Below are 25,793 nucleotides of genomic sequence, written 5' to 3'. Positions count from 1 at the left end.
CTCATAGCTCTGATCCCAGGGAAGATGCAGGAGCCCTGGGATGAGTCAGTGTCTAAGGTGTTGTCAGGCACTGACATCCTCAGTGTAGGCAAGTTCTGACACCTGTGTATTGGAACAACTGAGGTCATGGAAGGTTCTAGAAAGCATGAGGGGCAATCACGGATGCCAGGGCACTGAAGCTTCCCCACACATCTGCTGCATGCCCACCTTGCCCCTGGCTCTCTAAAGCCACACTGGGAACTCCCCTCCAGGTTGGCTGAGTGTGATGCCATCATGGGGGAAACTGAGCCTCCCTGGAGCTGTACTGCTCAGACTGAGGCAAGGGGGGAGGCCCAGAGTGAAGGTGGGGATGAGCAAGGGAGGCCACTGGAAGCATTGAGTCGCCAACCTTCTTCAGTGGTTCATATGGCAAACAATGCTTAAAAATTCAAACGATCATAGGACTGTTACAGAGCAACTACAAGATTTATCAGTTCAGTTTGGTCGCTCAGTCATGTCCGACTCTTTGCAACGCCATGAATCGCAGCACACCAGGCCTCCCTGTCCATCACCAACTCCCGGAGTTTGCTCAAACTCATGTCCATTGAGTCGGTGGTGCCATCCAATCATCTCATCCTCTGTCATCCCCTTCTCCTCCTGCCTTCAATCTTGCCCAGCATCAGGGTCTTTTCCAAAGAGTCGGTTCTTCGCATCAGGTGGCCAAAGCATTCGAGTTTCAGCTTCAACATCAGTCCTTCCAGTGAATATTTAGGACTGATTTCTTTTAGGATGGACTGGTTGAATCTCCCTGCAGTCCAAGGGACTCTCAGGAGTCTTCTCCAACACCACAATTCAAAAGCATCAATTCTTCGGCGCTCAGCTTTCTTTATAGCCCAACTCTCACATCCATACATGACTACTGGAAAACCCATAGCTTTGACTAGACAGACCTTTGTTGGCAAATAATGTCTCTGTTTTTTAATATGCTGTCTAGGTTGGATCGTTAAAGCATGGCCACTCAATACAACTTCCAGTTTGCTGAGGGCTTTTCAGGCCGTGTCCAGACCCATAGGACACACACAGTCTTGTGTCCAGCCTTGAGCACCATGGTGTCAAACGTTTGTGAAGTGCTGGTCTCCAGTCTGTTCATTCCTTTGTATCCCACTCCTGCTATGTTTGGTCAGAACTGACCTCACCACACGCTTGGACTCTTGCAGTAGCAGCCGCCTGACCAATCTTACATCCCTCTCGACTGCTCCTGCCCATCACCTTCAGGGAGGTCTCTGTGTCATTCCCGTGACTGGCTTATTCCCTGCTCGACCACAGTTATCCGAGCCAGCACCCCCACCCCCAGAATAAAGTCTGTAAAGCTGGTCACAATATGACTCAGTCTATTTTCCTTTGCGACTCAAAGTCCTAACTGATCACGTTCCTTCTCCGAAACGCGCTTTATACTCTCTGGCCCCCCTTTTTTCTATGCTGTTCCCCAGCTCACATCTCTGCTACCATCCTCTGGTCTGAAACACTCTCTGATTATTAACATCCTTCAAGATCCAGTTCAAACGTTATCTACTTTACAAAGTTGACTCTGAAAAAGAAAAAAAAAATATATATATATATTTAGTATACGTGTGTGCATATGCATGCATACATGCACACACACACAGTTTCTTACCAGTTGTGTGCAAGGCTGTTTACCAGTCTTGGGGAGTACAAAGAGGAACAAGTCACTGTCCTTGCCCAGAGATGTACCCAGCGCAAAGGGCCAGAGTAGGAGACGAGGGCTGACATTGGACGAGGCTCACAAAGTCTATAGGCTTTTCATGCCCACAACTCCCTTTGGAGGAAGGTAATCCCTGGTAGACCTCTCTACATAACGCTGCTGGCAGTTTTGCCAAGTACGAAATGTTAACCTAGCAGTGCTCTTCTGGCCTCCAACCAGCTTTGGGGGCCTTGACTTTTGACTCTGCTTAAAAGGGGCACCGCCTGTTAGATGAAAGAACCCACCCGATCAGATCCTCTCTCCTGGGAAGACCTCATTCGAGGGACACAGACAGTCACTGAAGGCCAGGCTGCATCTGCCCCTGTGCTGGTCCCCTCCTCCGCGAGGCAGGTGATGGGTCCCATCTTAGAAGCACTGGGACCCCGAGGGGACACATCTCCATGGAGGTAACGCCTCTGTTTCCTTGAGAATGAAGAAGCCCCTTCTCCAAGGTAATCCGGGAGCTGCTTGACACATGGTGTCATGAGAACGTAAGCAAGCTAGTACCTGTGCGTGTTAAGTCGCTTCAGTCGTTTCCAACTCTTTGCAACCCTGTGGACTGTAGCCCGCCAGGCTCCTCTATCCATGGGATTCTCCAGGCAAGAATACTGGAGTGGATTGCCCTGCCTTCCTCCAGGGGATCTTCCCCACCCAGGGACCAAACCTGAGTCTCCTATGTCTCCTGCATTGGTAGGCGGTTCTTTACCCCTAGTGCCACCTGGGAAGCCCAAGCTACTACATGAGTCACCACCAAACAGGCCACAGTGAGAGGAGCAGACCCACTAGCGTTCAACTAGGTCCACTGTCAAAGCAAATGAGTAATAAAAGACAGGCCAGACCCAGGAAGGTTTGCAGAATAGCCTGATCTAATCTCGGTCTACATGTGAGCAAGGAGAGCCCCCGAGAGGCTGGCAGATGGGCCCAAGGACCTCGACCAGTAAATAATAGAACTTTCAGGTCCTGGAACCAGGGTTCTCCCCACAGTAACCCCACTGCACAAGGCCCAACCTAGACAAGACTTGGCTAGGTTCTGATGGCCTTTTTTTTTCTTAAAATCAAGGACTTTTCTGTGAAGCTAAGGAAGCTTCAGACAGCATCCCTTGTGTCAGCTGTGTACCGACTTTTTAAAACTTGGAATTTTGTGAAGATTTTTTTCTTAATATTCCCCAATTATACAAGCTTCAGTGGTGCACCCCTTGGTACAGGGGATGGGTTATTTGGGAAGGAAAGACGATGTGGAAGAAAAGCTAAAAGGAAAAGAACAAAAAAAAAGGTAAAGGACTCTACTGCAGTGAGTGGGTCGACTGTGCCTGCTCAGGAATTTCCTCCAAAAGGCCAAAGGGTGCAGGGGCTCCAATCGGGAAACCCCTACCCCCCATCACACTCCTACATTTGACAGGCAGGGGTGGGGGTGGGGGGTCGCACATCAGAAACCAGCTGGGCTAGCATCAGTGAGAAAAAGAAGGTCAGGCACCAGAAAAGACCTCCCGCAAGGGCAACCCTGTGAGTAAAGTGTCGCCTCCCCACCCCCGCTCCTCCTGGGGAGATTCCACTTTCATACACAAAGTACGCATGCGGGATGACCCCCTAGCGGTATGTTCAGCTCTAGGTGATGGTGAGAAAACAAAGGGCACCTTAAGGCCCGGGCGGCCAGAGCCGCAGCCCTGCGGAGTACCGAGCACGTGGTGCGCAGGTCCCTCTCCGCCCTGAGTCGGGTTTAGAGGAAATGCTGGCCGACAATGCATCTGCACGGCCACACGGGGGCGTCAGTCAAAGGCGCTTTCCGTCCGTCCGCTCCGGTTCGCCTTTAGAGTTTTGCGACTTATTTTTCTCTCCTCGTTTTAAAAATCCTATTCTTGTTATTACAAAATATTTTAAAACATTACTGTTGTTACTACAAAAAGTAAAGCATTTAAGTTAGAAAATGCATAAAAATGGATTGTGGGCTAATTGTTAGAAAACTACTTGGACCATATGCTTCCAAACCTTCCAATGATTATCTATGTAATCATGATATACCTAATATATATTATATACATAATACATAAAATCATATAACCATCCTTGACAGACTTCTCTTAAAATGTCATGAACATCTTCCCTTACCAACTTCTTGACCGCAGTAATTTCAGGTATTGGTGTTGTGTTCCGTGTCCATTGCATTAAAAAACATTTTTATAGGTCACCCAACACGTTAGAGAAAGTTGCAAGCGCTGCCTACCGGGGTATAGTGAACTATATTCCTATTGCTGGAAGGACGTTTTTCATTTCAACTCGAAGGTGGACAGGAGGGACGGCTGGCCAAGGAAGTGAACACTTAGAAGCCCCGAGCGCGGGGGCCAGGACCCAAAGCTGCAGAGGCGACGTGGCTGCGGCTCCTGGGGAGACGGCGCGGGCCTCCCGGGGCTGGCATGGGGCGGGTGGTGGGGGCGCGGGGGGCGGCTGCCGTCGCCGCGGTCACCAGGGGGGCGGCCCGGCTGGTCCCTGCAGCGGGAAGATTCTTTTCAGTCACTGAGTCCCTCGGGGTGCAGGGGTATCGAAGCCCGAGACGCTCGCGGCCCCGCGGGCAGGTCGGACGCTGCGTCCAGGCGGCGACTCTGCGCGCGCGCCCGGCCGCGGCCGGTGGGTCCGGGCGTCGGGGAATCTGGGGATCGGGGTGTCGGCGGGGTGGCGGGCCAGTTGGCCGGTAGATCGAGGGAGCCGGAGAATCGGCGGGCCGGTGGATCTGGAGGCCGGTGAGTCGGTGGGTTGGCGGGGGCCCGGGGTCGGAGTGAGGGGGAGTGTGGGCAAGTCGGCGGGGCGGGGGTTGGGGGGAGTCAGGGTCTCGCTGGGCGGGCGGGCAGGACAGCGACCGGGGGCTCGGCGGGCAGGCGGGCCGCGGGGCGGGGCGGGGCGGGGCGGGGCGGGCGCCGCGCCTGCCGTTCGCCTCTCCGGGCTGCAGGTGGGGCTGTGCGGCCGCGCTGCCTCCAGGAAGCCTCACGGGCCTGCGCCGGCTCCCAGGATGCAGTGTGGACCGGCCGGGCGCTGACGGCGGCGGCGCGTCTGCGGGCGGAGCGGCGCGGGCCGGCCAGCGAGGAGCGCGGCGACGCGGGCGGGGACGGCGGGGCCGGGCGGGCGCCGCCTGCGGAGAGGCCGGGGGCCGGCCTGCGTGGGGCCGCGCGCGGCGGCGGCGGCGGAGGCGGCGGCGGCGACTTCCTCCGGGCCGGGCCGGACAGCGCAGGGCCATGGCCGAGGCGGCCGCGGCTCCGGTAAGGGCGGCCCGCGCGCACGGACGCGCGGACTCGGGGGCCCCCGAGGCGGCCGGGGCCCAACACACGGCGCCGCAGGCCCTGGGGAGGGGCTCCGGGGGCCGGGCCGGGCCGCCGGGCCTGGGGCTCCGGGCGAGCGGGACGCGGGGTCCGCCGGGGCCTACGGCGCCCGCCCGCCGGCTGGGCGCCCCCCCCACCCCGTTCTGGGCCGAGCCTGAGCCGGGCGGAACCGGCCGTCCCCGCACCGCAGGCCGCCCCTCGCCGAGTTCCTGCTGTCCTCCGGGGCTTCCTGCCCCCGCGCCATCCGCTGCCCCCCCGTCTCCGCGCGCGCCCCCTACCACCACCCCGCGTCTCCTTTCTCTGCCCACCGCTCGCTACCCCCCAGCTCCCCCCAGCGGCCTGGTGGCACCTGGGAGGTGTCCGGAGCCGCCGCGACTCCGTAGGCACCGAGTCCCCCTCTGCGCGCCCAGCTCCTGGGGCGGGGTGGTGTGGGGGGGGTTCGGGGCGGGACGACAGCTGCTCCCCCCGGTTTCGTAGAGGCAGGCGCGGCACCAGCCGTTAGGCGTGATTTTGTCCTCGCAGCAAACCTAGGTGGGGGGTAGGTCCTCACGCTGTGTCATGAAAAAACCCGAGGCCTAGAGAAGTTAACTTGCCCAGGATCGCACAGCTGGCAAGTGCGTGGGGGAGAGAGGGTCGCTCTGTGTGCTGGGACACTCGGCGCCTCGGGGCAAGCAGACAGGTACCCTTGGTGATGGCGAAGGAAAACACGAAAGAGGCAGGGGAGGGCACCGTCCGGGCCTGGGCTGCTGAGATGCGAGCGGGGCTTGCAGGGCGAGGCTCGGGTTTCACCAGCCTGTGCGCGGACCCCGTGGAGCTTTTCGGATAGGAAGGAGGCTTGGACACGGAGAGGCGGGCCCCGGCCGGCGTGTTCGAGAAGGAGTCCAGGAGTCCGTTTGCCTGGAAAAGGCAGTTTCGGTAGGGAGGCAGGGGGAGAAGAGGCCGCAGGGAGAGTTGGAAGGGCTGTGAGGGCCTGGACTTCATCATCCCGGGTGGGGAGCCATTGAAGGCTTTGGCCGTTCTCTTCCCAGCGGCTCCCAGGCAGAGAGTTTCCGCTTCTCTGGCAAGAGTCTTGAGGCCAGCCCCATGTCATCCACTCACCCTTCAGTGAGGAGAGGGGCTTCAGCACGGGCCTCCTCCCACCAAATAGTGTGGAAGCCTTCCAGGAGGCTCCCTGGGCCCCCGTTAAAATGTCAGAAAACTGTCTATAAGGTCAGAGTTTATGCAAAGGCCCTTTTCTTGCAACACAAAGATGATGATAATGGCAGTCGGATGCTCTTGGAGGAGGTTAAGTAGGATTTTAGGGGATACGGAGCTGGGCAATAAAGTGAAGACACTTATTAGCAGCCGGGGCCCTGTGTCAGGGACCGGTCACCAGAGGAGGACCGAGGCGAAGGACAGAAACGTGGCCTGGCACCCAGGGGCGCCTCGCACTCAAGAGGCAGGGCTGCGCCAGCCCAAGGTGCCAGGCCAGTGCAGTCCCCACAGCCTCGGGGCAGAACCACCTACCTCTTGAGCAAGAGACCCACCCACATCCAGTTGTTTCTCTGCCAGTCCAGCTCCTCCCCATCCTTGGAGATCCATCTTCCTTCTTCAGGTCAGAGGTCATTGGTCCAGCGGCCTTCCAGATAACCCCAGGGTCCCAGATGCTCGGTCCTCAACAGTTTTTCCAGCCTGTTTTCAAACTGTCTCGTCACTGTTTTCTGAGGTGTCCACCCGTGTTCTGGTTCTCAGCAACTCTCTCTAAATGAATCTTCACTGGTTCCTATGAGTCACTTTTTAACTTTACAAATAGTCACCAGACATTTGGTTAGGAATGATTTTCAGAATGTTGTAAGATACCATTGATCCTCAGACACTGCCAGAAGGTATGAATATCAGGTCTTCCTCCCTGACCCATAGACAGGTGTGTGTGTGTGTGTGTGTGTGTGTGTGTGTGTGTCTAGTGTGTGTGTCTAGTGTGTCTAGGTGTTGTGTGTCTAGTGGTCCAGCCCACCCAAAGCAAAATGTGCCAGGCAGGTCACTGGGGAGTCTCTGGGTCTTTATGATGGTTGCAGGATATAGTAAGTCTAACCTGACGGCGAATGTCTTACCTTCATCACTTGTCTGTAAGCTGTGTCACTGATCCTGGGGCAGCACCAAAAATGTCTGAAACACATTCTCCCCTTGGGAGGGGTGGGAACAGAGAGAGGAAAAAGTCAATCTCACCAGGGCGCTCTTGTTGGATCGGAATCTTAACTCTTGGCTGGGGTCGGGGGGAGGAGATTTGCAGTCATGGTGAGTTTCAGTTTGAGGGGGGCAGTGATTGGGAAGGGGACAAAATCAGATTGTCCTAGGATGGAGAGGAATTGGTCACTGGATTTCTATGTTTGTTAAAGAGACACGAGATGCTTGTTTAAAAGAGCAGTTGAGCAACGCTCGTGTTTGTGACGTTTCAGTGAACCAGCTGTTTTTTTTTTTTGCTAGGTCATCGTCAGTAGACAGATCCTGTGCGGTTATGATGGGAGGTGCTGGCTGGGCGCTAGTAAACCTGCAGTTTACTATTTCTCCACTAAAACACACCAGCAGCTTGCAGTCACTATTTATCTAGCACAGTTGCACCGAGCGCCTACCGTGGGCCCCTCAGGGTGCTGTGAGCAGATACAGCACTGCCTTCAGAGGCGGAGGCGGGAGGTAACTGTATAGGGTGCTGAGTGCCGTGACTGGGGTCTCCACAGGTGGGCTGCAGAGGCCTGGAGGGAGGGTACCCACCCAGAGGCGCTGACCCCCCAGGCGGAGGTCTGGCCCGGACACCCCCACATCCCACCATGTGCGCTACTACCCCCTCCCAGCCCAGCTCCCTGAGGCCTCGGGGAGAGGGTGCTCACGGAACACAGCCGGTGGAATGATTGATGCTGGTCTCCTCTGTGTTTCTGAAAGATTTCTCCCTGGACAATGGCAGCCACGATTCAGGCCATGGAGAGGAAGATCGAATCGCAGGCCGCCCGCTTGCTTTCCCTAGAAGGCCGAACGGGGATGGCGGAGAAGAAGCTGGCCGACTGCGAGAAGACGGCCGTGGAGTTCGGGAACCAGCTGGAGGGCAAGTGGGCCGTGCTGGGGACCCTGCTGCAGGAGTACGGGCTGCTGCAGAGGCGGCTGGAGAACGTGGAGAACCTGCTGAGGAACAGGAACTTCTGGATCCTGCGGCTGCCCCCGGGCAGCAAGGGCGAGGCCCCCAAGGTAAGCCCTGGGCACCGGGGGTGGGACAGCCCGCGGCCCCTGCCCGTCGGCGTGCGGGTGAGCCTGCGTGACCCTGTGGTTCCAGGTGCCCTTTGATGACGTGGCCGTGTATTTCTCTGAGCAGGAGTGGGGCAAGCTGGACGAGTGGCAGAAGGAGCTGTACAAGCACGTGATGAGGGGCAACTACGAGACGCTGGTCTCCCTGGGTAAGGCATGCGATTCATTTTTTGGTTAAAGGTGATTTAAGGAAGTCTCAGGGCTTGCCTGGTAGCTCAGCTGGTAAAGAATCCGCCTGCAATGGAGAAGACCCCAGTTCAATTCGTGGATCGGGAAGATGCCCTGGAGAAGGGCTTGGCTACCCACTCCAGTATTCCTGGGCTTCCTTGACAGTAAAGAATCCACCTGCAATACGGGAGACCTGGGTTCGATCCCTGGGTTTAGGAAGATCCCCTGGAGGAGGGCATGGCCACCCACTCCAGTAGTCTTGCCTGGAGTATCCCCATGGGCAGAGGAGCCTGGCGGGCTACAGTCCGTGGGGTCGCAAAGAATCAGACACAACTGAGTGACTAAGCACAGACAGCACAGGGAGATCTCAGCCTCTTTCTTCCTGCTGGTGGTTTTTTATCGCAAGAACATGTAAATCACTGGGACCCTTGACCATGGATAGTTATCTCCCTCCTTTTACTGAAGTTGAGCCCAGGGTGACTGAGTCAAAGGCTGTCTTCTGCCTGGTGAAGTTCACGGGTTGCCAAACCGAGAGGCATAGCGGCCCCTCTCCTAACCAGGCCTGGAGCACAGCCGTTTCTGTCTCTTGCTGAGTCCTGGAGCAGAGAAGGCTCCTCCGACTCTCAGATCTTGCGTGATTGATCAGTCCACGTTTGAGGAGGACTTTTGCTCTCGGCTTCTCTTGCTGAGACGTGAGGCCTTGACTGAGGAGAATACGGGCAGACCAGGCTTCTTGCAGCCAGTGCTGCCCTCATACCCAGAGGCTTCCCCTGACCCTGGGGCTGCCGCCGCTACCCCAAGAGGGCCTGGACTGTTTCTTCTGGACTTACTACCTCTTTGGATGGTGTCTGTGTGATCGCAGGTCTGAAGGCAACAAGGTGTGCCTGTGAGGCGGGAGCAGGAGCAGGTGTGAGGTTATATTCCAGTTTGCAGGAATGCACTGCTTCTTAGGGGCTTCCCTGGTGGCTCCGTGGTAAAGAACCCACCTGCCAATGTAGGAGATGCATGTTTGATCCCTGGGTCAGGAAGATCCCCTAGAGAAAGAAATGGCAACCTACTCCAGTCTTCTTGCCTGGAGAATCTGATGGACAGAGGAGTCTGGAGGGCTACAGGTCCATGGGGTCGCAAAGAGTCAGACATGGCTTAGCAACTAAACAACAACTGCTTCTTAACTTGGAGACCCTGTCTCGTGTCTTATACTCAGCACCGCATCTTTGGCCAGATGAGGCTTTGTTTTGGGGACCATCTTGGGCCTTGTAGGATGGCCATCAGCCTCCCTGGCCTCTTGCCAGCAGATGCCAGTGGCACCTCTACCCCGTCCCAATCTCGACAACCAAAAACATCTCCGACTTTGACCAGTTTCCCCCTGGGAGACAGGCTCACCTGTGCTTGAGAACCACCGCCTTATACCAATCAAGAGGTGTGGTTTCTAGGCCACCTTGGTTTCCCGGGGTGCCTGTCCCCACCTCTCGAGTGGAACATGGCCAAAGCTAACCCTTCTGTCGTTCCTCAGACTACGCCATCTCCAAGCCTGAGGTCCTCTCCCAGATCGAACAAGGGAAGGAGCCATGCAGCTGGCGTCGTGCTGGCCCCAAGGTTCCAGATGTTCCCGTGGACCCGAGTCCAGGTGAGGGGTAGGGATGGCCGGGGAGACAGCAGGGGGTCGGACGGACACGGGCGGACACGCCAGGGCGGGCATGACCTTTTTTCCAGTGAGAGCCGAGGAAAAACAGCAGTGCTTTAAACCCGAGTTTTCTTATGACCTTTAGCACGTTCAGCTTCCCGGCATGGAAACAGGCAGCAAACCTACTTTTTAGGAAAGAGATGGTGCGAATGGCTCAGAATTAGGGGAAGAGGGAGCAGGATGTAGACAGGAAGGTAGAAGATCATGAAGACAGGATTTAGTTCATTCATAGCTTTTCAAAGAGTCAGCCTTGCCTCCACCTGAGAGCCAGATTTCACTGAAACCCATTAGCAGTCACAGAACATTGACCCGTTAGTCACGTTTCAGTCCGACCAGAGCCACTGATTTATTTCAGATGAATCTGGATACCCGACACCACGGTCTCAGGTTTTCCTGGGCTCGTCAGCACCTTTGAAAGTTAAGGGAAGGACAGATGGACACATGAGCAAAGCCAAATGGCTGATGGGAAGACCTTGCTGGGCTGGGGGTCCATGACGGTCTGTCCTTAAGCAGGGAGACCCCCCCCGCCCCTGCACCCTCAAGCTGGCCTCCTCCCAAGACCCCTTGTCTGTCTGCACCACCTGCCTGGGGCTTTCCTTCTTGTCTGAACACCTGTTTTAGTAAACAGTCTTATGTGTTTAATTTGTGATTTATGAAATGTGTCTTCCACGTGTGCTATTATCACCACAATTCGATTTGCCCTTTCCCAGGGGGGCAGGCTGTGCCCAGAAAGCATTCACCGGTCTAGGTCAACAAACATGTTTTGAGAATCTCCCAGGTGCCGGGGACCATGCTGAAAGCGAGCCCTTGACGAAGAGCAGAGTGCTGCCTGGGGGGCGGAGACAGTTGGGACACACGGGCTGCCAGCTGCTCGCCAGGGTGGGAGGCTCCCCATTGGTCTGTTTTATTGCATTGACGACACCTGTGGGGAGGCCTCCCTGGCTTCTCCAGCACGCTAAGAGAGTGAAACAGGGGCCTGGAAATGCGGTGGCTTCCAGCAAGGCCCTGCCGCGCGCCCCGCTCCAGGCCTTGAGCTTGTCTGCGGAACCCCTGCCAGGTGGCCCCTCATCCCCTCCCACCCTGGCCCCTGGCTCGCCTTCCGCATCTCGGGGCTTGGTGCAGCCCCTCGACAGCCCTCCTCTCCTCTTCTCTGCAACCCCTGTCCTCCCACGGTGGTGCTCTGTGGAACTCAGTCCCCAGCAAGCCCGCCACCCCCGCACCCTGCATCCTCCCCCCAGAGTCTCGCCTGCTCCCCTCCCTTCCCCCTCCACTGGGCACCAGGGGAGCTTCTCCTGCTTTTCCTCCTGCCTCTCCTTTGCTATTTCCGGCCCCCCCTTTCCTGACCTTTCATGGTTGGGGTGCCCTCAGTGCGCCCTCCCGCACCCACACCCAGTCATCCCGGCGGGAACTCTCACTGGGACCTCTCCCCTGAACTCTGTGGGGTCCGTGTCCCCATGGACAGCTGACAGACGTCTTGTTTGGAACACGTGCCTCGCCGAGCTCCTCCCAGGCGCTCCCTCCGGCAGCAGGCAGCTTCCATCCTCCGCTGCAGCCCCAAACCCAGGGTGGTCTCTCACCCTCATCCACACCCGTCCACCCCATCAGGAAACCCTGCCAGACTCTCAGGCCCCTGGTTTCCTGCGTGGCCTATGGCAGGCACCTCCTGCCTGGCTCCCTGACCCTCCAGGGTCTGCTCTCTGCAGCAGTTACAGCAGACAGCCCAGCTGGCTTTGCACCGACTCACACCCTGGTCCCCTGCTCTCTGTCCCAGCCTCCTTGCTGTTCTCCCAGAGCTCCACACTGGGCCAGCCTCTGAGCCTTTGCACCTGGTCCTGCCTTCTGCCAGGCATGCTCTCCAGATACTATTCTATATTCACAGATTTTATGTGGACAAAGATATTATTATGTATGTAGAAATACAATATATTTCATATTTATAGAAGATACATGTTTCGTATTTATAGATTTGCTTGTCTGGTAACCACCCCCACCTTCGTTAGGATATAAATCTCAAGAGGATAAGAACTTCTATTGATTTTGTTCATATAATCATTCTGGGCTCCTAGAATACTGCACAGAGTATATATATATAGCACAGAGTAGGAATGTAATATTTGTTGAACGTGTGCCGTGTTTCATCATTTGTATGTGTGTGTGAAATAATATATTTCTGATATAATCTAAATTTCTTTTCAGATCTCTCAGTCTCATTCCTCCCCAGGGTAACCAGTTGTCCAAAAGTCAATGTCTGTCCTCTCTATCCACATTTGAAAACTTCTATTATGTATATATGTAGCCATAAACAATACATAATATGGTTTTGTGTGTCTTGAAAAAATCACATAAACGTCATTATATCTATCAGTACTCTGTATTTCATACTTATCCCTGTTGATGCATACAAATCAAGTTCATTCATTTTAAATGGATGCTCAGTATTCCAAAAGCAACTATATTACAATTTATTATCCATCCCTCCCTTGAGTTGCACATAAGTGGTTTCTGATTTCTCACCATCACAAGTGGTAGTCGAGTGGACCTTCAGAGGTGCCTCTCTGTCCAGGTGCTGGTGTTCCTCTAGGGAACAGACCAGGAGGGGCATGCCAGCCTGCACCTCTGCCTTTGCCCTTAACCACAGATCACCCACCCTGTGGTTACATGGGCTTCCTTGCTCCCCAGCACTTACGGGTGGTGCCTGTCTTCTTACTTCCTCACCCACTTTTCAGAGTTAGATGTTTGCCAGTCTGATGGAAGTGAAATAGTATCTTGTTTTAGTTTGCATTTCCCCAGTTGTGAGTGGAGCTGAGCACCTTCTTCAGATGGTTATTCGATTTCTTCTCCAGTGAATTATCTTTTTCTGTTTTTCTACTGTTGTTTTTCATTATCTTACTGATTCAGGACCTCTTAATATAGTTTTGGATATGAACCCTTTATCTGTTATTTGCATTACAAATTATCTTCTCCCAGACTGTGGCAGGTCTTTTAACTTTGTAGTCCTTGGGTAGAAGTTTTAATTTTTGGCAAAGTCATTAACACCAGTCTTTGCCTTTACGGTCTGTGCTTTTTCTGTCTTAAAATATCTTTCCCTGCCTCCCTCTAGTTTTGCTTTTCACATTAAAGTCTTTAATCCAACTAGAATTCATATTTGTGTAGATTGCGAGGGAGAATTTTTTAAAAGTTTCCCCACAAGACATCTGACTTTCCAGCAGAGTTCACTGAATATTCTTCCTTTTCTCCATATGTAATGTCTGTTCCATCATGAACCAGATTTCCATACAGGCATGTACCATTCCTGGGTCTTCACTCATTTCTTCTGTCTCTATCTCTGCACCATTTCTCACTGTTTTTAGTTTCATAATAAGCCTTGAAATCTAGTAGACTACACGTTCCCTACTTATTCTTCTAAACTTTTCTTGGCTATCCCTGGACCTTTTTTCTTCTATATGAATTTCAGAATCTTTATGTCAAGTTCTCAGAAATCCTCTTGGAACTTTGATTGGAATTGCATTTCCTTTATAATTTCACTTCTGGAGAACTCCTGTCATTGCAATATGGAGCCCCCTTATCCATAGGAAGACTTGTTTATTGTCGCCTTCTGTGTGTGCCTGAATAAGGCTTTAGCATTTTTCTCCTGATCGTTGTTTCTATTGTGGATGAGATTTTTTTAAATTAATTACGTTTTAAATAGTTGTTGCAGGTGTGCAGTTATGCCACTGACTCTGTTTAGTGAAAGAAAACATTTTCTCAACCTCTCATTACGTCTAATGACTTGTCAGTTTAGATTCTCAGGTTTTTTTACATAGACAGTTGTGCCGTCCATGGATAGCACAAAAGTTACCTCTTTTGAAATTTTCTTAACTTTGAGTATAGGACATGGTTAAATATTAATAGCCGGAGAAGGCAATGGCACCCCACTCCAGTACTCTTGCCTGGAAAATCCCATGGACGGAGGAGCCTGGTGGGCTGCAGTCCATGGGGTCGCTGAGAGTCAGACACGACTGAGCGACTTCACTTTCACTTTTCACTTTCATGCCTTGGAGGAGGAAATGGCAACCCACTCCAGTGTTCTTGCTTGGAGAATCCCAGGGACGAGGGAGCCTGGTGGGCTTCCGTCTATGGGGTCGCACAGAGTCGGACATGACTGAAGCGACTTAGCAGCAGCAGCAAATATTAATAGCAGCTGTGATAGCTGGCATCCTTGTCTGTGGAGTTTCAGCATTTAGGGTGTTTTTTTGCCATAGACTTTTTGTTTGTTTTTTAATTGGGGGATAATTGCTTTACAATATTGTATTGGTTTCTCCCATACATCAGCATGAGTCAGCCACAAGCATATATATGGCCCCTCCCTCCTGAACCCCCCTCCCATCTCCCTCCCCATCCCACCCCTCTAGGTTGTCACAGAGCACTGGGTTGAGCTCCCTGTGTCACACAGCAAATTCCCACTTGCTGTCTGTTTTACATATGGTAATGTGTATGTTTCCATACACTTCTCTCAAGTTGTCCCACCCTCTCCTTCCCCCACTGTGTCCACAGGTCTGTTCTCTATGTCTGCATTTCCGTTTGTGCCCTGCAAATTGGTTCATCAGTACCACCTTTCTAGATTCCATACGCATGTGTTAGTATACAATATTTGTCTTTCTCTTTCTGACTCACTCTGTATAACAGGCTCTAGGTTCATCCACCTCATTAGGACTGACTCAACATCGCTCATTACTGCTACTGCTGCTAAATCGCTTCAGTCGTGTCCGACTCTGTCCGACCCCATAGACGGCAGCCCAGCAGGCTCCGCCGTCCCTGGGATTCTCCAAGCAATAACACTGGAGTGGGTTGCCATTTCCTTCTCCAATGCATGAAAGTGAAAAGTGAAAGTGAAGTCGCTCAGTTGTGTCTGACTCTTAGCGACCCCCTGGACTGCAGCCCACCAGGCCCCTCCGTCCATGGGATTTTCCAGGCAAGAGTACTGGAGTGGGGTGCCATTGCCTTCTCCGTCACTCATTACTAGAGAAATGCAAATCAAAACTACAATGAGGTATCACCTTGCATGGGTCAGAATGGCCATCATTAAAAAATCTGCCATAGACTTTTGAAGATAACTGTTAAAGACATTTCCTTCCACTTCTGGCTATAGTTTTTAATCCTGAACAAATGTCATATTATATCAAATGCTTCTTTTTTAAATAGTTTTATTTCTTTCATACATTGTTACTGTGTATTATATAATGTAAAAATACATACAGAATAAATACACATAACATAAACCAAAATACATAAAGTTGAGAGAACAATTAGTCAACATCCCCCATATTCCCAACCCCCCAGTATAAGAAATAGATCATAACCAGAACCTTCCAACCTTCCAGAACCCACTGTCCCTCCCAGACCCCACACCCTCCCTTACTCTTCACAGATAAACAGAAATGCAGACCGCTGAGATCAGTCCCTTCCTTTTCTTTGCCTTTTTATTACCTGTGTATATATTCCTAAGTAACATTGTTTAACCTGTTTTTGAACTTTGTATGAATGAGATCATACTATATATGTGTGTGTGTATATATATATATATATATATATATATATATATATATTCTTCTTTAACTTGCTTTTTTCATTTGACTTTTATGTTTTTGAGAGTCATCCACGTTGATGTAGTGTAGCTGTAGTTCATTCCTTTTCATGATTTTCACCCCTTTATAGTTTGTAATTTTGAATATAACACACAATGCATTTTTTCCTTCTGCTGTTGATGGGTGTTTGTGTTGTTTCTAGCTTTTTTGCTCTCAGGAACCATGCTGTAGTGGAAAGTCTTACACATGTGTAAGAGTCTCTCAAGGTAGAGACCGGGCAGCGGAACTGCTGCGTCATAGGAAAGTGCGCGCTCGGCTCTTCCCAGTAACGTCTCAGTGCGCCCTGCAGCAGTAGTGCACCCCGTCCTCAGCCCTAGAAATGCTGTCCATTTTAATTTCTGCCTGTCTGGTGGCAGTGAAATGGTTTAAAATTTATAGTTTCAAATGTGTATTTTCCTAATTAATGAGACTGAACATTATATCCTCTGTTTATGGGCCACTTATCTTTCCTCTTTTGTAAAATGTCCACCTATGCCTCCTATATACTTTTGTTTTCCCCTTCCGTATTGACTTATGAGTTCTTTACTGTTCTGAATATTAATTTTTTTGATATATATATATATATATCTTCTCCATTTACAGTAGATTTTAAAGAACAGATGCTTTTTATTTTAACATACCTGGACTTTCTCATTTTTTACCTTTACGGTTTGTCCTTTTTATGTCTTAATTAAGAAATTTTCCCTACCTCATGATCATAATACACCATCTTATTTTTCTTCTAAAATGTTGCCTTTCATGGTCAAGTTCTTCATCCATCCAGAACAGACTTTTATGGCCACAGGAGGCTGGAACCCTGGTACTTTTTCACTGGCACTCTGGGCTTCCTTTCCTTTGTCCTTTCAGGTAAACATCCTAATTGCCTTACCAAATTCCATGGAAAATCCAGTTGGGATTGTGGTTGGAACTACACTCATTCTATTAATCATTTTGGAGAGAACTGTTTTACTATATTAAGGATTTTATTTGTGAAGATTGTTAAGTCCCTCCATGCAGCTCGTCTGTAATGTCTCAGCGAAGTTTTATAACATTTTTTCATTCTATTCCTCCGTTCTTTGGATGTTTTGAATCGCTGTTGTCAGTGGTGCCTTTTTTTAAGGTGCATTTTCTGTTTGTTGCTGAGGTGTGTGCTGGGGTCATGGGGACAGGGAGCACCCTTTCCCAGTGCTTTTTCTCCTGTGATAGGGCTCAGTTATGTAACATCCCACTGTCTCCCACACAGTTAGGCATCCCACCAGGGACGCACCTTGTCGGGGAGTTTGGGAGCAAGGCTTGGACATGCACAGTCCCTGCCCACCCTTCTTCCCTTGGGCAGCTGGCCACTCCCAGGGACCTGCTGCTGTAATGGGGAAAGCCTCCTTCACCATGGTCCAGTGGGTGACTTCCTGATCCAGGGTCAGCACTGAGGACCCCTCTTGCCACAGACAAAAGCTGCATCCTTGTTTATCAGTTATAAGAAGAGTTTATGCTCACCAGCCTTCCTCTTGGGTTTTAGTTCTCTGATTGTTAAGATCCGTGACAGGGAAAAAAAATGGCGATTGCTGTGCTCCCTTAAAACCCTAGGAGTAAATGAAAATGCAGTTGTCTGTTATTATGGATATTTCTAAGAACTTTGCTAAAATTCTCACTAGTCCTAATAACTTTTCTAATAATTGTCTGATGATTCTCAGGTTTTCTAAAAAGATCATCATATCCCCTATGAGTAATAAGAATTTTTTGTTTGTTTTCAAATCTTTATGTTTCGTTTTCTCTTGTTTTATTGTGCTGGCTGAGAACTCCCAGAAAATTTTTATACAGAAGTGATGACAACAGGTGTCCAGTTGGTTCATGATGTTAAAGAAGATGCTTTTTAACTTTTCACACTGAGTCTAATATTTGTTAAAGGTTTTGTTGATCAGTGTCATTTATCAGGCTAAAAGAGTTTTCTCTATTTCTGGTTGACTAGTTACTTCTAAGAATAGCTGTTGAATTTTTATGGAATGCTGTTTTGGTATCTATTGAGACGATTATAGGGCTTCCCTGATGGCTCAGATGGTAAAGAATCTGCCTGCAGTTCGAGAGACTTGGGTTCGATCCCTGGGTAGGAAGATCCCTTGGAGAAGGGAACGGCTACCTACTCCAGTACTCTTGCCTGGAGAATTCCATGGACAGAAGGGCCTGACAGGCTACAATCCATGGAGTCATAAAGAGAGACAATTATATGATTCTTCTTCTTTAGCCTCCTAGTATGGTAAATTACGTTATTTTTCTAATGTTGAACCAACCTTGCAACCTTGGGGAAAAGTCTTAAGTTACTCATGATCCTCTGTAAACAGTGCTGGACTTAATATGCTAAGTATTTTGTTTAGAATTTTGGAATCTTACTTCATGATTGAGCCTGGCCTATACTTTTCCTTTCTCGGACTGGCTTTGTCTGGTTTTGATATTAAAGATAAAAGTTATGATGCATTCCCTCTTTTTTTAATTTGCTCATAGAGTTTGTGTAATATTGAAATTATCTATTCTTTGAATGTTTTTCTTTCTAGGGGAGATTTTTATCTACTGATTTAAGTTCTTTAATAGTTATAGGACCTTCTATTATTTTTAATTAGTTTGGAAGTTATGTATTGTTTTTATTCTTTTACAAGTAATCTGGAGATGTTTATCTTCTAAAATACACGCTTGTTATTTGTGTGTGTATGTGAATCTAGTGATGATAAAAACTCTCAGTTGTGTGGGTTTGTATATGTGTTTATATGTGCCTGAAAATGTCCTTCTTCCATTTCTACATTTGAAGGACGTAATTCTAATTTGTTAGCTTCTCTTAGCCCTTTGAAGATAATTTGCTAGCCAATATTGTTGTGGCTAGCCAATATTTTTCCCCTGCCTTTTGGGTATAGGTCTTGGTGATCTGCAGTTTCACTACAGTGTATCTAGGTGTAGATTTCTCTTTCTTTATCCTGCTCAAATCACTGATATTTTTCAACAAGTTGGGAAGTTCTGCAGCACTGTCTTTGTGAATACTACCTGGTTCCATTTCCTCTGCTTTCCTATTCTGGAACCATTCACATCGGTTCATAACTTTGACCTTCTCGTCACATCTTCCTCTCCATCCCTTCACTGAGCTCTGAAACATCTCTTCTGATTTTTTCTTCTAGTTGGTTCACCTCGCTCTATCCAGTCGTTTCCGTTCTGTTGTTTAACCTCCAGGTTGGGTTTATAAATCTCAATTATTTTACGTTACAACTGTTTGTCCATCTTTTATTTGTTATGCTCTCGCTCCCCCTATTTATTTCTGTGAGTGTATTAAACTTCAGATTCTGTGTATGAGGTTTTCCATGTCTAGTCTTTGCAGTTCGTATTCTGTAGCTGATGATTTCTGATGGGCTGAGGTGACTGGTTTTCCTGTTGAGGTGGTGGTTTATATTTGGGAGTGCTTTAATGCCTGAGAGCTATTTAAAATGCTTCCCTGAGAATCTTTGCCTCAGCTGGTCATCAGGTCACTACAGTTTTGGCCTCGAAGTTTTGGGGCCATGCTGTCATGTAAGGCCCTGCACCAGAAACCCCTGAGCACCCACCTGGGCTGTGTCAACTCCTGGGGAGGCTGTTCTTCCCATTCAGCCAAGACCAAAGGCCAGAATGGGCAGTTTCCTTCCATGGGGCAGGTTTTCACCTTTTAAGTTTAGTGCACTGGGAATGGTGCCTTTGGGCCCAGGTTTATGTGTGTGGTGATGGTGAGGGGTCTCCAGCCCAACCTCCCACCCTGCTTGAGCCCCAGGCTTCTCACAGGTGGGCCCAGTCCATCACAGCCCAGCAGTAGAGCGGGAAACGCCTAGCAATTTACCATGGTTGACCTAGGCTTTCTTAGAGGTCACCCATGCTTAAAAACTTTGGGGGTTTTACAGTTTACCCATCATTTTTGATATTCCATACTGAGAAGAGTTCCTCTGCACAGCCAACCAGTCAGACAGAAACATTAGAGGTGAATGTTGCCTCTGTGTCCGTTGAAATGACTGAATGGTTTCCCCCATTAATCTGTTTGTGAGTTGTGTCACTGCATTTTCCAGGAGTAGCTTCTCCTTGTGGAGAAGGAAACAGCAACCCACTCCAGTGTTCTTGCCTGGAGAATCCCAGGGAAAGAGGAGCCTGGTGGGCTACCGTCTATGGTGTCGCACAGAGTCGGACACGACTGAAGTGACTTAGCAGCAGCAGCTTCTCCTTGAGTTCTCAGGATAAACCCGGTTTGTTCTTAACGTACTGTCTCTTTTTCATTTTTGAAAACGTATCACTGGACTTGATTTGTAATTCTTTGATTTAGGATCTTTGCGTATCTGTTCATAAATGATCATTTTATAAATTGTTTCTCTAGTTTGTGCAATGAAAATTATACCAGCCTCAAAAAATGAGTTGAAAGTGATTTTCCCTTAGGATTTTGAAGATATTATCTTCTTACAGAAGATATTATCTTGCTGATAGAAATCTGCTTTCAATCTGAATGTCATTCTTTTATCTTTGGTGTCCTTTAAGATCTTCTCTTTGACTTTGCTCTTATTCCATTTCACACGAGTGTTGTCTGGGTTTGTATTCTTTCTTACTCCCTACTTAGGAACTGGTGTGTTCCTTCAAACCATGGGCTCACCATACCTTCAGTTTTGGAAAATTATCAGCCATTCTTTCTTTCTACCTGTTGCCATGTATCCATTTCTCATTCCCTCCTTCTGAGATTTCTACCAGCTTATGTTGGAACCTCTCGTTGGATCCTTTGTGTCTCAACTTCTCTATTTTCATTTCTTTATCTCTCAGTGTTGTGCTCTGGACTGTTTCCCCAGTTCCATCTTCTGAGTCACTAAGTTTCTCTGCAACTGTCTTCATTCTGTTGTTAAGCCAGCCATTGAGTTTTTCATACCTGTGACTGCTTTTGTCATTTCTGGAATGTCTGTATGGTTCTCTTTCAATTCTGCCTTTTTAAAAATAATTTCCTGTCCTCGCCTTAGAGTCTTCCTTCATTTCTTTGACTGTTTTAAACATACATATGCTTATGTATCCTTCTATTTTTTTTTCCTGTAGTTTGTGGGAGTGAGTTCTGCTGTGGCTCTCATGCCAGTTGGCTCCACTTCTGGTTTGTAGGTTTAGCCTTTTAGTAGGTGCCCCGTAAGGCCTGCCTTGTGGGGATGCCCTAATGGGCAGGTTTGCATTTGCTTTGGTTTGGGTGTCGCTTGGGTTGCCATGGTTTTCAGTCAACTTTTCTGTGAATTTCTCAACTTAGGGCTTCTGCACCATATGGGTAGTATGAAGTTAGTTTCTAATTTCTTTTAATTTCTTCTGGATGGCTTTCCTACCCATGGCCCTGGACAAGAGGCAGCTTCCTCATAGCTTGCCTTTCCTCATAGATGGTCTTAGTCCCCATCTCCCCGACAGAACAGAGCCTCATGGCTGATGGCTGATGCAGGCAGCTCAGCCTTGCTGTCTCCTCACTTGGACATCAAAGCCCAGCCCCTAAGGCCTGCATCCTACTTCAGCAGCTCTAGTTGGCTGCTCGCTCAAACTCTTCGTTTGCCTTTGTGTTCTTCCTTGGACTCATATTATATATCTGGACTCTTTCTCTTGTGCTCGCATAAGTACATATGTATGGGTAAGGTTGTAGGGACAGGGGGTAGATTTTATGTGTTTAAAATGAGAACAGGACCTCCCTAGGGCAGTTCAGCCTTGCTCATGGACCAGAGATCCAGCCCTGAGCGTGTGTTCTGTCTTCCTGCCCGACCCATATGCTCCATACTATGTGACCTTGTGCTTTGCCTGGAAGGCCCCACAGTTCCTCTTTGAGCTCTTGCCTTCCCTTCCCACCAGGCTCTTTGACCTTTGCAAGGCCCTGTGCACCTTTCCTTGGCTGGAAGTGTGTCCACCCCAGGGCCGCTGATGCTGTTGCTCACACATTCTCTATTTTCTCAGGCTCAGGGCCCCCAGTTCCTGCCCCTGACCTCTTAATGCAGATCAAGCAAGAAGGTGAGCTCCAGCTCCAGGAGCAGCAGGCTCTGGGTGTGGAGGCATGGGCAGCTGGACAGCCAGATATTGGGGAGGAGCCATGGGGCCTCAGCCAGCTCGACTCCGGAGCAGGAGATGTCTCTACCGACGCTGCCTCTGGTGAGTGGCTGAGGCTGCGAGCAGACAGCGGGAACCCGATGTGAGACTGAGGGCAAGGCCCTGGGAGGAAGAGTTCCTGGAAGCATCGTGCTGCGGCTGTGGGCTCTGGAACATATAGCCTGACTAGTTTAGGTTTCCCACCTCATGGCAGGGGTTGCTCTGGATGACATCTTGCGAGTCCCTCTTGGCTCTGAGATGCTCTTGTCCTGGTATTTATGCTTCAGTCTCACCAGCCACACCCCTGTTCTTCTTGCCCCAGCACTGAACATTTAAATCACCAGCTGCCTCCTAAGAGGGGCTGTATGGAGGTAGAGAACAAACTTAGGGTTACCAAGGGGATAGGGTCGGGGAGGTGGGATGAACTGGGAGACTGGGAATGACATGTATACACCATGTATCATAGACAACTAATGAGAACGTACTGTGCAGCACAGGGAGTTCTCCTCAGTGATCTGTGGTGACCTAAATGGGAAGGAAATCCGAAAAAGACAGAATATGTGTACACGTATAACTGACTCACTGCTAACACAGCAGAAACTAACACACTACGGTAAAGTAACTATACTCCAAAAAAATTAAAGAAAAAAAACCAAAAGGGGGGCTGTATGACAAAAGTCAGCGACATCTGCGTTTCCTGGTGCCTCAGAGAAGGGGGCAAAAACTGGTTCAAGAGAGGTGGGGCCATGATACTCGGGCGGGAAAGCTGCCGCTGGTGGGGTCCCGAGGCGCCTGCCTCCCTTCTCTTTCCCTGACCCACCCGCCGGCCTGCTCTCTCTTCACTGCAGGCGTCCACGCCAACTTCTCAACCACTATACCGCCCACCTCCTGGCAGGCCGACCTGCCTCCCCACCACCCCTCCTCCGCCTGCTCAGATGGGACGCTGAAACTCAGCACGGCCGCCTCCACAGAAGGTACGGGGTATGGCGGGAGGACCGGAAGTGCTCGTGGGGAACCGGAAGTGCTTGCGTCTGCCTCTGAGGCACCCGACCTGCCAGCCAGGAGGCATTTAGGGGCCAGGGTTGTAAGAACTCTATGCAGTCTGGCCTTTCTCTCCTTCCAAATTCTTAGATTTGAACAGCCTTTCTTGAGAATGTCTATGTTTCCCACAGTTCCTTTTTTGTATTATTAACCAGTCAGTCCTGACAGGCTGATCCCTTGAGAGAATATATACCTCTTGCCCAACCTCAGCAATCCTGGCCCCTCTCTGGACTAGAAAAGCCAAACCCAACCGGAACCAATTCTTAGGTATTAGCACTACCAAAGACAGAGTTTTACCAGCTCAAATTGGAAAGAACTGCCATCAGTTCATTTCAGTTGCTCAGTCGTGTCCAACTCTGCGACCCCATGGACTGCAGCATGCCAGGCTTCCCTGTTCACCAACTCCTGGAGCTTACTCAAACTCATGTCCATCGAGTCGGTGATGCCATCCAACCCTCTCATCCTCTGTCGTCCCCTTCTTCTCCTGCCTTCAATCTTTGCCAGCATCAGGGTCTTTTCAAATAAGTCTTTTCAAAAGAACTGCCATATTTATGTATTAATTTTCTGTTCTGTTTTGAAAACCAGTTAGCTGTTACTTCAATAATTTCTGTCATATTTTAACACCCCCAAATTGTGCTAAAAGCATAGATCTCTTACATAAAACTTGAGAGTGTGAAATTCAAGTATATTTAAGTAAAATCAAACATTACTATTTCATGAATATTTTTATCATTAGCTAGCTGGCTACATTTACTAAATGCTTGCTGCATGCAAAACAGCATGCTCAGTGCTTTCACGTGTGCTGCCTGGTTTAATCTTCATGCAACCCTGTGGAAAAGAACTTGCCTGAAGTTGCAGCTGCTCTGTGGGGAGCCAGGGTCCAGTCTCAGATGTGCCTGAGCCCAGCTCTGTGCATTGCCACCAGTGGTCTGAGTTCCTTCCTTGGAATAGCTTCATGATTAGCCTTACTGGCCAAAGTGAAAATGGGATGTGATGAGGAGATGCAATGGTTCCTTACCTGTGGTGAAGGCTCTACAACAAGGTGAGCAGATATGATGGTTGCTTTACCTGTAGAGAAAGTTCTGGAACACGATGTCCTCACCCACAGTTTGAGGCAGTTGCCTGACCACCTGGGGCACCTCTGCTGAACTGGATCCTGAGGCTTGGAGACTAGGGCTCAGAGTGGCTGTAGTGCAGCTGAATATCCAGATGAAAGTATCAGATCTTCCCTTTCTAAGCAGGAAGGGGGACAGAATGATACCTGGTCTTTCTGTCTTTCTCAGCAGATGTAAAAATTGTGATAAAAACAGAAGTCCAGGAAGAAGAGGTGGTGGCTACACCAGTGCACCCTACTGACCTAGAAGCCCACGGGACTCTGTTTGGACCAGGCCAGGCCACAAGGTTCTTCCCCAGTCCTGTCCAGGAAGGAGCCTGGGAGAGCCAGGGTAGCTCGTTCCCCAGCCAGGACCCCATGCTGGGGCTGAGAGAGCCTGCCCGGCCGGAGCGGGACCTGGGTGATCCTAGCCCCGCAGTGACCCAGGACGAGACACCTCCAGGGGACTGGCTCTTCGGGGGGGTCCGGTGGGGCTGGAATTTCAGATGTAAGCCTCCCGCAGGCCTCAACCCGAGGACTGGACCCGAGGGGCTGCCCTTCTCCTCCTCCGACAATGGAGAGGCTGTGCTGGACCCTGGCCAGGCCCCGAGACCCTTCAACGACCCCTGTAAATACCCCGGCCGGACCAAAGGCTTCGGCCACAAGCCGGGCCTGAAGAAGCACCCGGCGGCCCCCCCGGGGGGGCGGCCTTTCACGTGCGCCGCGTGCGGGAAGAGCTTCCAGCTGCAGGTCAGCCTGAGCGCACACCAGCGCAGCTGCGGGGGCCAGCCCGACGGGGTGCCCGGGGCGGCGGGCGGCGCGCGGGATGGCAACGGCCTGCGGTGCGGGGAGTGCGGCCGCTGCTTCACGCGGCCGGCACACCTCATCCGGCACCGCATGCTGCACACGGGCGAGCGGCCCTTCCCCTGCACCGAGTGCGAGAAGCGCTTCACCGAGCGCTCCAAGCTCATCGACCACTACCGCACGCACACGGGCGTGCGGCCCTTCACCTGTACCGTGTGCGGCAAGAGCTTCATCCGCAAGGACCACCTCCGCAAGCACCAGCGCAACCACACGGCCGGCGCCAAGCCGGCCCGGGGCCAGCCTCTGCCGCCGCTGCCCACCGCGCCCCCCGACCCCTTCAAGAGCCCCGCCGCCAAAGGACCCTTGGCCCCCACGGACCTCGTGACCGACTGGACTTGTGGCCTGAGTGTCCTGGGACCCACCGACGGCGGGGACCTCTGAGCCCCGCGCGGCTGCCCGGCCCTCGGGCCCCCGCAGGTCCCAGTGTAAAGAGTCGCCTCTCCAGACGGCCGGGCGGCGTGCGCAAAGCCTCGAAGCCGGACGGACAAACGAACGAAGCCTGGAGGGGAAACCAGATTCCCATTTGCCGAACTGCTCACCGGAGCAGGAAAAACTCCCAGACGGCCCAGCTTCCACCTCGAAACAAAGTAGAAGTCTCTGATTGTGAAACTGAGCAGCATAGAATCTTAAGTAATTTAATTACAAAACTTTTTTTTGTTTTAATTCTTGGAAGACAAAGCTGGAAAATAGTAGTAGCACCAGTTTAAACTTTAACAGTGTACCTTTGGTTTCTGGAGTGCGTGTGTGTTGTGGGCTGTGTCCTTACGGAGTCTTGACAGAACGGCCGGGAGCTTGGCCGGCCGGGGACGCGGGCGAGGAGGCACTTGGACCTCCCTGGCCCCAGTGACCCCTGGGGGACGGGCCGGTCTCAGCGCGCACACAGCCCCAGGGGAGTGGAGACCCGGCTCTGCCCGGGGCCATCAGGGCGCCTTGGACGTCC

At 50.9% G+C, this 25,793-nt stretch overlaps 2 protein-coding genes and 1 long non-coding RNA gene across 18 annotated transcripts; 1 reads left to right on the top strand and 2 right to left on the bottom strand.

The window, feature by feature from the left end:
- Positions 1 to 392: 392 nt before the first annotated feature.
- Positions 393 to 4,985, bottom strand: LOC145524649 (uncharacterized). The gene is made up of 2 exons (XM_081537334.1): positions 3,963 to 4,985; positions 393 to 1,567 (listed from the first exon to the last, which is right to left on the bottom strand). Exon 1 carries the CDS (start codon positions 4,965 to 4,967, stop codon positions 4,059 to 4,061), a length of 909 nt encoding a protein of 302 aa, XP_081393460.1. The 5' UTR covers positions 4,968 to 4,985; the 3' UTR covers positions 393 to 1,567; positions 3,963 to 4,058.
- ZNF746 (zinc finger protein 746) lies at positions 4,341 to 25,589 on the top strand. 16 transcript variants are annotated; one of them, XM_081537246.1, is made up of 8 exons: positions 4,341 to 4,476; positions 7,513 to 7,719; positions 7,966 to 8,265; positions 8,390 to 8,471; positions 10,004 to 10,117; positions 21,727 to 21,918; positions 22,704 to 22,829; positions 24,183 to 25,589. In XM_081537246.1, exons 3-8 carry the CDS (start codon positions 7,981 to 7,983, stop codon positions 25,232 to 25,234), a joined length of 1,851 nt encoding a protein of 616 aa, XP_081393372.1. In that variant the 5' UTR covers positions 4,341 to 4,476; positions 7,513 to 7,719; positions 7,966 to 7,980; the 3' UTR covers positions 25,235 to 25,589. The 16 variants fall into 16 exon arrangements, with proteins under 16 accessions (XP_081393372.1, XP_081393368.1, XP_081393370.1 ...); XM_081537242.1 differs by having other exon boundaries at positions 24,180 to 25,589; XM_081537244.1 differs by having other exon boundaries at positions 8,351 to 8,471.
- Positions 18,408 to 23,127, bottom strand: LOC145524666 (uncharacterized). The gene is made up of 2 exons (XR_014067737.1): positions 22,341 to 23,127; positions 18,408 to 22,216 (listed from the first exon to the last, which is right to left on the bottom strand). It is a non-coding gene; the product is annotated as an uncharacterized LOC145524666 (long non-coding RNA).
- Positions 25,590 to 25,793: the final 204 nt, after the last annotated feature.

This window comes from Giraffa tippelskirchi, chromosome 10 (assembly GCF_054371585.1).
Source record: "Giraffa tippelskirchi isolate mGirTip1 chromosome 10, T2T-mGirTip1v1.2.pri, whole genome shotgun sequence".
NCBI classification, from domain to species: Eukaryota; Metazoa; Chordata; class Mammalia; order Artiodactyla; family Giraffidae; genus Giraffa; species Giraffa tippelskirchi.
The sequence above is the reverse complement of the archived record's forward strand: the minus strand, read 5'-3'. Positions and strand labels throughout refer to the sequence as shown.

Excerpts from the sequence above, each read along its gene's own strand:
- LOC145524649 (XM_081537334.1), bottom strand. The coding sequence starts at position 4,967 with ATGGCCCTGCGCTGTCCGGCCCGGCCCGGAGGAAGTCGCCGCCGCCGC.
- ZNF746 (XM_081537249.1), top strand. The coding sequence starts at position 4,966 with ATGGCCGAGGCGGCCGCGGCTCCG. Across the intron at positions 4,990-7,512 it reads CCGAGGCGGCCGCGGCTCCG|GTCATCGTCAGTAGACAGAT; the intron begins GTAAGGGCGGCC and ends TTTTTTTGCTAG. Across the intron at positions 22,830-24,179 it reads CACGGCCGCCTCCACAGAAG|CAGATGTAAAAATTGTGATA; the intron begins GTACGGGGTATG and ends TGTCTTTCTCAG.